At 51.7% G+C, this 13,404-nt stretch overlaps 1 protein-coding gene and 1 long non-coding RNA gene across 2 annotated transcripts in view; one reads left to right on the top strand and one right to left on the bottom strand.

The window, feature by feature from the left end:
* The window catches only part of RFX8 (regulatory factor X8), a 56,644-nt gene that overhangs the window by 11,636 nt on the left and 31,604 nt on the right, over positions 1–13,404 (bottom strand). Inside the window, 7 exon segments of the mRNA XM_033401757.2 lie at positions 718–776; positions 2,842–2,866; positions 2,868–2,993; positions 4,035–4,148; positions 6,989–7,042; positions 7,313–7,314; positions 7,649–7,760. Coding sequence (XP_033257648.2) covers positions 718–776; positions 2,842–2,866; positions 2,868–2,993; positions 4,035–4,148; positions 6,989–7,042; positions 7,313–7,314; positions 7,649–7,760 — 492 coding nt within the window.
* On the top strand, positions 4,532–9,775 carry LOC125960834 (uncharacterized). Its single transcript, XR_007470903.1, has 3 exons — positions 4,532–5,670; positions 6,568–6,675; positions 9,398–9,775. It is a non-coding gene; the product is annotated as an uncharacterized LOC125960834 (long non-coding RNA).

Raw genomic sequence — 13,404 nt, 5'->3', positions numbered from 1 at the left:
CGGCCGCTCCAGTGGGTAGGGATGGAGGTCGTGTTGCAAGGTCGTTGCCATCGCCCCAGTGGGGAAGGTGAAGGTGCCCAGAACCGGATGGGCCTCTAGCTCAGAAGGAGAAACAACCCTACTGGTGGGGGATGGAGGTGGTCAAAGGGTGGTCCCGGCTGGGCGCCCCCTGGCCGGGGCTGATTTGGGGCAGAGGGCCGGTCCCAGGCTCCGTCCCCATCTGCCGCCGTGGGATTTCAGAACAGATCGTAGAACCTCTCCTTCAGCCCCTCTCTCCCCTCTGCTAACACCCAGGAGTGAGAAGGTCAGAGCTGAGGACCTGGTGCCCCGACACACAGAGTCCGCAGGGCCATATGCACAGGGTGCAGGGTCTGCCTGCCTGTCCGTCTGTCCTAGGCTCTGCTACAATGCCCTTCCACCTCTGACGTTGGCTTGCCCGGGACGCCACCCCTGGGAGGCCTCCCTCTGGAACTTCAGAACCGTGACCTGCTGGCCCTGTGTCCTCTCCTCCACGGGCAGAGCCTGGAGGCCGGAGGGGAGGAGGGGTGGCTTCCAGCTGAGCACCTGGGGCCCAGCAAGCTGTCCTCTGCCCTCCAGGTGGGTGGGCCGGCCTCCCTGCACGGGGCCTGCTGCCCGCTCTGAGGGACACTGGCAGCCTGCACTTTTCACTTTGGGAAAGCTGCTTTGTTCCCTCCTGTCTGGTTGCCTGAAAGCTACCTTTGCCATGTTGGAAAGGTACGTCTTTCTTCTTAGTCTTTTGACAAACATAGTAACTTCTGTGAAGAACAATGAACACGCCCATTACTGACGCTGTAACTTCAGGTTTGCACGCAGGAAGGCAGCGCACACGGGGGGCGCACCCACCCGCCCAGGAGGGCAGAGCCGTCCATCTGCCCCACCCAGCCAGGCCCCCAGCCTCCCTACCCCCCTGCCCGCTCGCCCCTCCCAAGTGGCTCCGAGATCCCGGCAGGGGCGCATTGCCTAAACCGCCCCCCACTCGTGCAATGCCAGGAAAGTGATGTCCTCCAGCGTCTGCCGTGTGCTCCGTGACGTTCAGGATTTTGCCCAGGAACCCTGACTTCCCCCAGCTTCTCATCTCTACATGCTCTCCTCGGGAAACGATCAGAAATGAGAAAACATGAGAGAGGAGGTGCTCTCCTGGATGTACGCATTTATTCACATATTCACTTACCGGGGACACTCGTGCAGCATCTGCTGGGTGCGGGCTGCACGGCTGGATGAAGGGGAATGACCTCCACCCTCCAGGGGCTCCCCACAAAGGGTAGGTTACCAGGAGCACAAACAGCGTCCCAACAGCAGAGTAAGTGCTCCCGGCAACGTGAGACACAGGAAGGAAGTGAGCAGTTGTAGCGGAAGAAGGTATTAGGGACGGCTTCATCTGGAAGGGGACATTCTGCCTGGGCCTTAACGCATAGGTAGGAGTTGGCGGGGAGCAATGGCAGGGTGGGGGCGACTAGGCACAGACAGCAGTAGGAATAAGGGCCTCTTGGGGACGACCAGTCTGTGGTGCTGGGGAACGCCAGCAGGTCATGGGGGGCAGGGGGACAGGGTCGGGCCAGAGGCCAAGCAGTGAAGGAGAGAGGACCATCCGGGCAATGGGGGCCGTGGACAGTTGTTAACTGATGGAATTGCTGTTATAGAGCACTTGCTGGGAGGGGAAGGGCGTGTGACCGAGGCGGGGCAAGGCTGCAGGCAGGCCCATCAACTAGGAAGCTACTGAAGATCCTAGAGGGGTTTGGAGAGCCAGAGGGCTAGGATTAGCGCAGGCGGTAAAGGGGCCACCGGAAAACTGGACCCCTTTCACGCCCCTCCTTTCCCAGCAAGTTCCAGACCTCACTTTCTCTCTGCAGGACGCTTCCTGCTGCCTTCCTGGCTGGCAATCACACGGGCCCAAGGGCCCAGCCTGGGCACGTGAACTTTTCCAAGTGGGTCAGAAAGGGATCAACACAGCCCGGCGTGCTGGGGATGCCAGGCGTGGGTGAAGATTAGACGTGGCCTGTTCTGCGGACCCTCGGGGGAGAGAGCGCACAGGGTGCAAGCGTGGCAGATCTGCAGAGGGGAAGGGAAGGAAGTGGTGAGGGCTTGGCGGGCGGGGAGAGCTAGAGGCAGTGATGGAGAACCTCACAAAGGCAGGAGGGAGAAAACCGGGAATTTCCAGGACCGTAAAACACGCGACCCACACAGTGGGTGTGTGACGGCGTTCACAAGGGCCACGGAGCTGGAGGGATACCAAGGGGTCAGATGCAGGGAGGCCGGGGACAGCCAGCAGAGCAGCTCGGGCTCCCAAGAGGAAGCCGTCGCAGGCTTGAGCGGACGAACAGCCTTCTGCGACAGCAGAAGTGTTCAGACACCGCGCCCTGGCAGCCGGATGGAGGGGAAAGTCACCAGGGTGACTGGGACCACGTGGGCGGAATTTCTAAGGAGGGCGAGATAATCTCTGAGCCTAGCGGGAGCCCACCCAGAGCACGGAGAGGCGGGAGGATGCTGGGGTCGGAACCCTTGCCGGCCCTGCTTGGGTGGGCAGAGAGCTGAGGACTGCAGCTGCCGCCGGGAGCTGGCTCAAGGGAGGGGAGGCACGGCCCGCCTGCCCCTTGCCCTTTCCCACCTCCCTGTTCCCTTGGCCCCGCTGCGACTCACGAGGGGGAAATGGTAAGAGGGTGTTGATGTACCACAGGAAAAGCCGGGACAGCCGAAGCGGCCAGGCCTGGTGGACTGCAGTTTAGTGCCTGAGGACAGAGTTAACACAAGAGGGGAGAAGGCCTGCCCCACGTGGAAAGTTCTTCTACTCTCACAGCATTTATGTTGTCCCTCGAAACCTGCCTCTGAGCTTGGAGGTCTGTAAGAGGGGCTGGAGGACCTTCCGAAGCAGTGAGTAACCGCAGCTTAAACTTCTTACTAAACAACTGGACAGATTTCAGATGCTGAATAGAAACATCTTCCAAAAAGTCATGAAGGAGAACGTCCTCAATTCCCTACAACAGAAGGGTCAAGACAGGGACCTCCCTGGTGTTCCAGTGGTAAAGAATCCGCCTTCTAATGCGGGGGACGCGGGTTCGAAGCCTGGGAACCCTGGTCCGGGAGCTAAGATCCCACACGCCGCGGGGGCAATTAAGCCCGCGGGCCGCAACTAAGACACGACGCAGCCTCAAAGAAGTGTCAAGACATGTGACTGCCGGCCGGTGTGGACGGCCTCTGGTTACGAGTGGCCGCAGTTCACGTGAGCCACAGACAGAGAGCGAGAGGCCAGGTCTCCACCTGCCGAGGGCTCCGCTACCTCGCAGCCCTGGCCACTGCCCATTGGGCAGGATATCAGGCTGGAGAAGCTGGAATCGGAATTCTTCCCAAGATTTCCAAGTATTGATAACTGATTCAAAAATTTAAACACCCCAAATGCTGGCCAGTACGGGGTGGGGGGCAGGAGGGGAGTTCAAACCAAAATATTTAAGGGCTGGACCCAGCCTCCAGTTTTCAACCTTTGTGGTAAAAATTTAGAAGCCCTGGATTTTTTTTTCCCTAAGAAAATAATAAAATAAAAGGTAAAAGTTCATGACTAGCTTAAGGGGAGCACATTTTCACTGTAGAAATTATATATGATTGACCCCCAAACTACAATAATCACTCCAGAGCTTAAAAAACAAACCCGCAAGGCCTGGCAGTTATATATAATGCAAAGCAGCTACTCCAATCACTCCTTTTAAAAAGCTCTCTTTTGGCTGAAATAGCAGAGGAAGAACTCTGGCTCAGTTCAGGGTTCACGGGTCACCGGAGCCGCAGGTCACCATGTGCACTGGCTTTTTCTCTACATGAGCTAACTCAGATTCTCAGTGAACTCAGAAAGAAAAGCTGAGTCTTAGGGAAAGACCCAAGGCTCACGGTCCATGGGCCCCACGACTGCCTCGTGGTCTGAGGGCCACGGACACCGCCGAGAGTGAGGGCTGCGGGTCGAACCCCAGCACCTGGTACCAATTTCTGGGAAGGATGCAAACCGGCGCCTCGGAGGAGCGTCCTCCTACTTTGTACGGCTGCCCGTCGTAGCATCTAAGGAGCTGGCACACGTCAGGCAATGACACGAGCGTGACCGTGTCCTGCTGCAGAGATTTCCAGAAGGACGTGAGCGAGTCCTCCACCCGATGTGAAGAACAGAACGTATCTCTGAACGCTCGTTTTGCGCCCGGTGAGGCCTATCCAGCCCACCTGCCCCTGACTCTTCATCAGCCCCAAATGGTAACGGAATGAATTTCATTCCAACCCACGTCAAGCTCTGCCGATTGGCTTTTCCAAGCTGTATCTCAGAAGTTATTTTACACCCATCAGAGACCACCTGCCAGTGGGGCGGGAGAACGTGGACCGCCTTTTCCTGAGGCGTCTTCGGGAAGGAAGGCTGTTTCTGACCACAAGGGGGCTCCTACTGATTTCAACAGGATGAGGATCAGGGCCCAGGGGTAAAAACCAGAGTTTAGAATAAATTTTCATTGACTGATTGACCCCCTCAATTAGTTTTCAGCTCAGGAAGAAGTGTAACCGTATGGAATCAAAGATACCTCGGGGGCTTCCCTGGTGGCGCAGTGGTTGGGAGTCCACCTGCCAATGCAGGGGACACGGGCTCGTGCCCCGGTCCGGGAAGATCCCACATGCCGCGGAGCGGCTGGGCCCGTGAGCCATGGCCGCTGAGCCTGCGCGTCCGGAGCCTGTGCTCCGCAACGGGAGAGGCCACAACGGTGAGAGGCCCGCGTACCGCAAAAAAAAAAAAAAAAAGATACCTCGGGACTTCCCTGGTGGTCCAGTGGGTAAGACTCCACCTTCCCAACGCACGGGGCCCGGGTTTGATCCCTGGTGAGGGAACTAGATCCTGCATGCATGCCGTAACTAAGAGCTCGCACGCCACAACTAAGACCCAGTGCAGCCGAAATAAATAAATAAATACTAAAAAAAAAAAAAAAAAAGACTTCCTCCTTGACATCACGTCAGAATTCACCTAAGGACGGCGTAGACTAAAGGGATCTGGTGGGATTCCATTGCACCAAGGAGCCTTCTTTAAGGACTTCTGTGGACAGCTTCTGTTTTGTTCTCCCCCACGCTGACTTTTCAGAGTCCATCTTTGGACCAGGTGGCCAACCTGAGTTGTCAGCTCATGAGGACTCTTGCCTTTGGGGATTCCTGCAGCTCAGATATTCTGAGACATCACAATACTGACCCCAGGGCCCTCCAGTGACCCCAGGCAAGAGGCTGTTCCTTCTGTGCAGGCTGTCAAGGGAGTGAGGCCCGACCCTGGACTCACCTGATTTTCAACTCTCTTCTAGAGAAGACGTCTCCCAAGAGACTCATAGATACTTAACGAAAAAGACAAGAGTGGGATGAGCAGGATGTGTTAATCCTTCGACTCCCAGGCTGGAGGCTTTTGGGGCTCGCGGGTCTGGATGAGACAGCACCACCTCCGCTCACTCCCCCAGCACCCCTGTCCCAAACCGTCTAATCCCGGTGCGTCTGCTTCAGAAATATTTCTGATTGGTCCCGCTTTCTCTCTGACGTCACTGTCATTGGATCTCCCGATCCAACCCTCCTTCCTTCTCACCTTGACTGCGACAAAACCTCCTCCGCACCCTTTGCTCCAATATGGCCCTTGGATGTCACTGCCAACCTGTCTCCTCAGTAAGTCAGGGTCTTCCAGAGGCCCTTCCTGGCACCGGCCGATTCCCACCTCCCCTCTGGCTTCTCTGCTTTCGAGATAAATCCGGCCACAGCGACCTTCTTGTCCTGTGATGCCGGTGACCATCCTGCTGCCTTTGTCCGCACCACTGATTCCGCCTGGAATCCCTTTTCTACCCCATTTCGAGTCTGTTGAACTTCTGCTTTTCTAAGAGAGTTGCCAGCAACGTGGCCTCCCCCGGGGAGCCCGCTCCAGCTGTCTCTGTTCCTCTTCCCTTGGGCACCCAGAACAGTCCATCACACTGTGTTCTAGAACTTTCCATACGGTATCACATTCATTGGCGTACATCGTTCCTTTCAGTACCAGACTATAAGCTTCTCCAGCCTCCTGAGGAATACCTTCCTAGTTCCAGAAACGGTGCTGGTCACAGGGTAAGAATTCAGTTAGTACTTGATGAAGCAATGAAGGCAAGAAGGAATAGATTTCTTTTTTTAAAAAATTTTTTGGCCATGCCATACAGCATGTGGGATCTTAGTTCCCTGACCAGGGATCAAACCCACGCCCCCTGCATTGGAAGGGTGGAGTCTTAACCACTGGACCACCAGGGAAGTTCCAAGAAGGAATGGATTAGCTGTCCAACGTGCATGGATGTTTATAACATAGCAGTAACAGGCCAGGGGCCACTCTGAAGACAGCGTGGTCCCTCCCTCCCTCCGCTGCTTTACACAAAGTACAAAATGCGTTCATGCTGAGTGAATATTATCTCCCAAAGCTGAAGTGCTTAGAACACGGAGGCCTCAGAAAACTTTTAAGAGTGCACTTGCTTCCCTGGATTTTCATTTTCTATAGTAAAAGCCAGAATTCACAATGGTTAAGAGATTTGCTCGTGTCTTCCACAGTCAATTCTAGAATAAAATCCAATCATCACGATACCCGTGTCAGAGCACCCTTCTTGTTCAGTCAGCATGGACCCATGACGGCTCTGAAGCATCCCTGAGGATTCCAGGGTAAGTCGCGTTACCAATACGGTGCTCCAAATCAGCTGGAATTAGGATCTAAAAATAGCTGAATTTTTATTTAAAGTGTAAAGTGATCCGTATGAGCACCTTGCAACCTTTCCAGATGATTAAACTGAATAAAAATACACCTTCAAGAGCTCACTGACTATAAAACAGCTGCATTCTTAGCACTTCAGGCAATGAATTCCCACCAGACATCCCTCCAGGGGTCTTTTCCAGTAGAAAGGTTAAGAACAAGTCATAAATGCTGGTATTTTGCAGCTCAAACCTACTCTTCTCTCTCCAGTTCTTGGTTCCTCACGTTCTGTAAAATGTCTTGACAATAGTTGCAGTATTCGTCAGCGAGAAAGGCCATCTAGGGAGGATATGGAGAATCATTTCAGTTTGCAGCCCACTTCCAGAATGAACTGCTCCTCAAAGACCTTTCTGAGGCCCTGAGATGCTGCATGGGTTGCTATTTGGCTATGACAGCAGCCGGGCTCTTGCCTGGGGCCGCGGGTTTTTTAGCTATGTGGAGTCATGCATCACTTATTGGCCTGAAATTGATGGAGTTCCATTGTTGATGCCATGACTCGTACATTTCCAGGATCTGCACCACCCACTCTAAAGGCCACCGGTCTTTGACCACTGTCTCCCCTAACCCCAATTTCTCCCTCCACATCCCCCAGCCCAGGTTCCAGGAAATGCACATATGTGTTCCCTGCTCTGTCACGGGGAGGCCCTCATTCTAAAAGATGACAACGTGGTCCCACGTGGAGCCTTGCTATAGGACGTGAAGAGAAGTCCTGAGTTTCCTGACCACCATCAAGCCCAGGAGGGAATGCTGGTTCTCCCTGGTCTGGGAGAAAGCAAACATTACTCCATCTGGTACGACTATGGTCACAGGCAAACTAAGAAGCCAGTTACTGCCCCCAGGTAGCCAAGGCGTGAACGTTAAACTCCCCGATGCATGCAGGCCTACTATTCTGTAGGAGAAGCTTGTCTGCCAGTTCCTGCTCCCAGAATGCACTTCTCCCGAATTCCGACAAAGGCGACCCAACTGGGTCTGTCTTATTCGGCGAATGACTGTCACCCTAAAAACCATTTACACGTGGATTCTTTCTTTAAGCCAGGTGATAATTACACTGCTGCTGTGGAGTAATCTTTTATCCACACCTCTGGACACACTGTTGATCCCAGCAATTTTCCCTTTTATTTCACTGCAAAAAATAACCTTCCTCTGTAAGTCTACGCACTACAGTCATCAGGGAGGAATTAGGATTTAATATATTGCACTCTTACTGCCGTGTATTACAAACACTGAATAGTGACGTACAATAAAAATATTACCTATGGATAATTTGATGCCATAAGTACATTCTACAACTCTTGTCTATCTCATTGTCCCTCCCTGAACTACAACCATATCCTGTCTGGGTCACCGTGCCTGGATTATACAAACGGTGAGTCATATAGAAAATCTCAGGGCCTAACGGACAAGGAAAATGAGGGGCACAGACTTTCCTTTAGAAGAACAGATTACAGAACGTAAAACCTTTCCATCAAGGATGGAAAAAGGCAACATGAGGAAAGCGAATTCAATATTCCTGCCTTTTGTCATCCCTGCTGTTCTCCCCGCCTCCCCTTCCCACCCCCTCCTCCCCCAGAGCAAGGGGAGGCATGTGCTCCTGGTTTGAATGAAGGACATCAACTGTATTTGACATGATTTCTTCAGGATTTTCCCAGACGCCTTTTGAATAGCTTCCACTTTAATAGAGTAGGTGAAAGCATCCCTGGGGGTTGGAAGTTAAGCAGCTAAGCCTGCTGGACTGCAGCTGGTGGGGGGGGGGGGGCAGCTGGCTCCCTTTCATTTCCTCCAACCTAATGGCCCGCTGTGTGGCAGCACAGTTCCAAGGTCAGCAGTTCCTCCTTTGCTCTCTCCGTTCTTACGCGCTCAGAGCCTTACCGAGCTACTCGCTTATATCTTGCTTAGTAGATCGTTTATGTGGGTTTGCAGTAGGCTCTTGTCTATAAGCCACTGGAGGCCAGAGCGGCCTTCTGAACCGCCAGCCCCTATCCTTAGGGCTAGGAGTGCCCCCAGCTGCGCGCTGCACCCACAGAGAACAGCCACCGCCAGCTTTCTCCTGAGCTGATGCTTCCCTGTTATCAGCCAATATCACATTGAAGTCCGGGGGCGTTTAGGGTCACACTCAACAGTCTCCTGAAGGACTTAAAATCTGTTACTTCTCAACTCTTTTGTGGTCCTGAACCCCTTTGAGCATGTGATGAAAATGACCTTCTCCCCAGAAAAATGCACAATACGCACTACATGCTGTGAAGATGCCAAGTTAAACTCCCGTTGTTAATATTCTTGGAAGCAAGTAGGGGTGTAGATGTCTAAATAAATAAAGCAGTAGCACAGAAAGGTGATAGATCAAGAGGCATCATTCCATGGGGTGCTGTGTGGTTTCCACTGGGGGCTGTTCCACCCTCATTCCTACCATTAACATTGGCAACATTCAGAGTCCTCTGATGGGTACACTTCCAGGATGTGCGTTGGGGGGACGATGCTCGGGCTGGTCATCAGGAAGGATGGGGCTGTTGCATGGACTTCACTGGCCTGGCCACCAGTGCTTCTACTGGAGAAGAATTGAGGGATCCTCCTTTCCAACCCTGGGCTACTCTCTCCCCTCACACTGCACGATCCTAACCGCGTCCACTTTCTCCGCAGCACACATGACCTCCCGGGCTCATCAATGCTCTCCTGACACTGATTCTGCCAGTATCCAAGCCCGTGTTTCTCAAGGGTGGCCCTGAAACCAACTACATCAGGATTCCTGGGGTGCTTGAGGTTCATATCGCTATGAATCACATGAAGCCAGAAATCTCTCGCTTTAAGCAGCTCCCCAGGTGAGCCTTATGCATCGCAAGCTGAGACTGCAGCTCCGGGCAGGCTGTGTCGTCCAACTCTGCAGAAACCCCTACATTAAACACGGCGACCTCTAATTAGAATTCAAAATTCTAATTTCCGATACTTCACAGTTTCACCTGTGCAGAGGAAGTCATCTGAAAACACAGTACTGTCAGAATGGAAAGGGAAGCTACGACCAAAAATAATAATAAGTAAATTCAGTGCATTCCTGAAGTCAATTCCTTTTGGGCTCTTCCTGTGAAAAGAACTGATCTTTCAGGAAAAAAAAAAAAAATCATAAATTGAAATCTTTTCTTCCTAATATAAACAATCAGAAATCTAAAGGGAGCGAGTGTCTGGTGCAGAACTACTAAAGTCTGAATCTCTGCGGGACAAGGCATTCAGGAAAGAATCAGGGGGATTCCTGTTCTGGAGAAATAATTCAGCAAAATGACGAAGAAAAAAGTGAGAAATTCTATTCAGATTTTTTTAGGTGTATTAAATACAGCTTGGGATCTTCAGGAGATCCAAGAAAAGCCATTGGGGTTATTATCATTCATTTATTCCGCCCACCTTTAGTGAGCACGTACTAAGTGTCAGCCCCTGGAGAAACGCTGGAGGACCTTCCTGTCATCACCTGGCCCTTTAGGCACCACCTGCCACCCCTGAGTTACTCTATTGATTCTCTTGATGCCTTTTGTCCTTCCTGCACTCTTGAAGACACTGCTCCCAGAATTATCACCCCCAAAGCAAATGTATCCTGTCATTCTGCTTCTGAAGATGCCTCAGTGGTTTTCCCACAGTCTCCTGGGCGACACCCAAATTCCCCAGCCTGGCACTGAAAAGCTGTCCACCACCTGGACCTCATGTTGAGTCTACTTCTCCCCGACATCCTCACTTCCGGTTCTCACTGCCCGCACACCCCCCAGCATGAATGCAAGCTACATATACCCTCAAGATCAACACCTCCTAAAAAGAGGACCTCAGCAACTCTGTCCAGGACCAGCTCAAGGGCAGCAAGATAGGTGGAATAACAGTCCCTCGAAAACGCCCACATCCTAGTCCCTGGAACCTTACGTGGCGAAGGGGCTTTGCAGATGTGATTACGGTTAAGGACCCTGAGATGGGGAGATGATCCTGGATCCTCCAGGTGGCCCCAATGTAATCACGAGGGTCCTTAAAAGCAGAGAGCCTTTCCCAGCTGCAGAGAGCCAGAGAGATGGTGTCATGAGAAGGACTCAGCCTGCCTTTGCTGGCTGAGGAAGTGGCCACAAGCCAAGGAATGTGGGCAGCTTCTAGAAGCTGGAAAAGGCCGGGAATAGATTCTCCCCTCCAGGTCCCCCAGAAGGAATGTAGCCCTGTCAACCCCTTGCCCTTAGCCTGGTGAGAACTAGTCAGACTCATAACTTCTAGAAATTTTAGATAATAAGCTTGTGTTAAGTCATGAAATTTGTGCTAGTATGTTACAGCCGCAACAGGAAACAAACACAGGCCACCTCTTCCATGAAGCCTTCCCTAATTACTCCTGGCCCACATCCTTCCTCCCTCACTCCCTGTGGCGTTCCCAATCCCCCTGTAGCAGGCACGGGCCCCTCACAGCACACCCATAGTTTTATGTCTGTCTTAGCTCCCCAGCTACGAAACTGTATTCTATTCAAGTTTGGGGAATATGCTTTTTGTTTCTTTGTTTTTACTTTTCTTTCACACCCCATTCAGCTCTCAAGAGGGTTGGTCACAAAACAGGCTTTTCAAAGGGTGTCTACTCAATGCCACTTGTCATATCAGAGTGCTATCCTGTCATCCTGGGCAACCAAAGAAAAGTTCACCTCGTGATGTCACAGATTAGCTATTCATAGTTCTGGTGTCCTAATTCAAAGAGTTATAAATGTAACTGGAGACACTTTCACACAGATCTGTTGCTAATAACCTATGCTTCTTTTCTAATTATAGCAGAAGAAACACTGTTAAACGGCTGATGAGTAGCTAGGTAGTTTGTTCCTGAGGACAGGGACCTCCTCTGTCCCCTCATGTCGTGTGTACACAGTGGACACGCAACAGTCCTGGCTGGAGGGGTGAGTGGTTGAGGGCTGCCCATAATAAGAATGTGACACACAGGAAAACAGTTGCATCTAATTCAGCAATTTCTGAATATTCCAGGGTCTATCATACAAATCTATTTTATTCAACACTCACTGCTCCTTCTTCTTGGAGAATGCTGTTATAATTAGTAGATTTGTCAAAGGCAATGACGTCTCCACTGTGACATAACAGATAACAAAGAAATAATTTCAGTCAGACACCCATTTCTGAGCATAAGCATAGTTTCTTTTCTTTCCTTTTTTTTTGTGTGGTATGCGGGCCTCTCACTGCTGTGGCCTCTCCCATTGCGGAGCACAGGCTCCGGACGCGCAGGCTCAGTGGCCATGGCTCACGGACCCAGCTGCTCCGCGGCATGTGGGATCTTCCCGGACCGGGGCACGAACCCGCGTCCCCTGCATCGGCAGGCGGACTCCCAACCACTGCGCCACCAGGGAAGCCCGCATAAAGTTTCTTTTGCAGTGAGTTATTTGTTGGGGGGTAACTTTGATTTCGAAACCCTCCTCCAAGTTTCTTTCCACAACTGCTGATTATCACTCGCTTAGTTTTTTTTTTTTAATCCATTTCTGTAACTGGGACAACCACATATTTATTTTTATAGGTTTATTCCCTTCAGAAACAAGAATATGATGTCATCATGGGTAGGACTTGCTCCAGTGAGAAAAGAAAAATTATCACGGAAATGAAGTCTTCTATTTTCTGATTTGGGGCTTTGAAAATGATGTACTCAGAAACGATAACATCCTCTGAGCTGGTGGATGGAGCAGGGCAGCTTCCCAGAACAAGGAAACTGAGAATGAATAATAAGATGTAAGTTCCATGTCACCATGTCTCTTGGGTTCACATATCGTACTGGAGACGTTTATTTATATGTCGCAGAGAACAGATTCAGTTCTATCCATGTGGTGTGGGGCATTTCCCCTTTAATTGTGGGCATTGAGAAACTGGGAGCCCAGGGCCCCCCACTTTGCACAGGAAATGTGCATCCTCCAGATGGCGGAGGTGGTGGCTTCTCCACGCCCTGCCCAGAGCTGTGGCTGCGCCTTCCACTCCCGCACATGTCCTCATGCCTGACTGTTTGAATTCTACGTAAATATGCAAAGAGGAAGGTAGCCGGCGAATGCTCTGCTTCTGGAAGCAAGACCATGGTCTTCAAGGCAGGGGTGGCCTGGGGCGGGGTGGGAGTCAGAGGGGAGTGGAGGAAAATGGCTTTCATCTCACACAGGAAGATCCTACATCCCCTCCCAGCCTCTCTACAGCCCTGGGAGCTCTCTTCTGAACGTTTGGGTCAGTCCATTCTCCATGGAAATCTGGACAGAACACTTGATACCCACGTGATCAATGTTTCTGCATGATATTCTATTTCAAAACAGGGCAGAGAGATTCAGGGTCTGCCTACATGCCCACTAGAAAGCCACCCTCTTCACTGTTCAGTAGGAGTTGTTATCACAACAGGAAGTGTACTGTGGACTGCTCATTGGCAAGAGGGTTTCAGGACATGGAATCTGTTCAACCTGGAGGAGATCCAGGATGGTGGATTGACGGAGAATCTGAAATGTCTTGGGAGTTCCATCTGTCATGTCTCAATGACATCTTGGGTAGGTGTGGACAACGACGGAGTTTCTCCAGGTAAAATCTGTGAACAGCCCACGGCCACAAAGATTCTGAGACATTCCAGCAACGAAAACAACAAGCGGCAATCACCGCCTGAAAGCATAAAACCTAGAGTG

Source organism: Orcinus orca, chromosome 13 (genome assembly GCF_937001465.1).
Source record: "Orcinus orca chromosome 13, mOrcOrc1.1, whole genome shotgun sequence".
Taxonomy (NCBI): domain Eukaryota; kingdom Metazoa; phylum Chordata; class Mammalia; order Artiodactyla; family Delphinidae; genus Orcinus; species Orcinus orca.
This window is presented reverse-complemented; position numbering and strand designations above follow the sequence as displayed.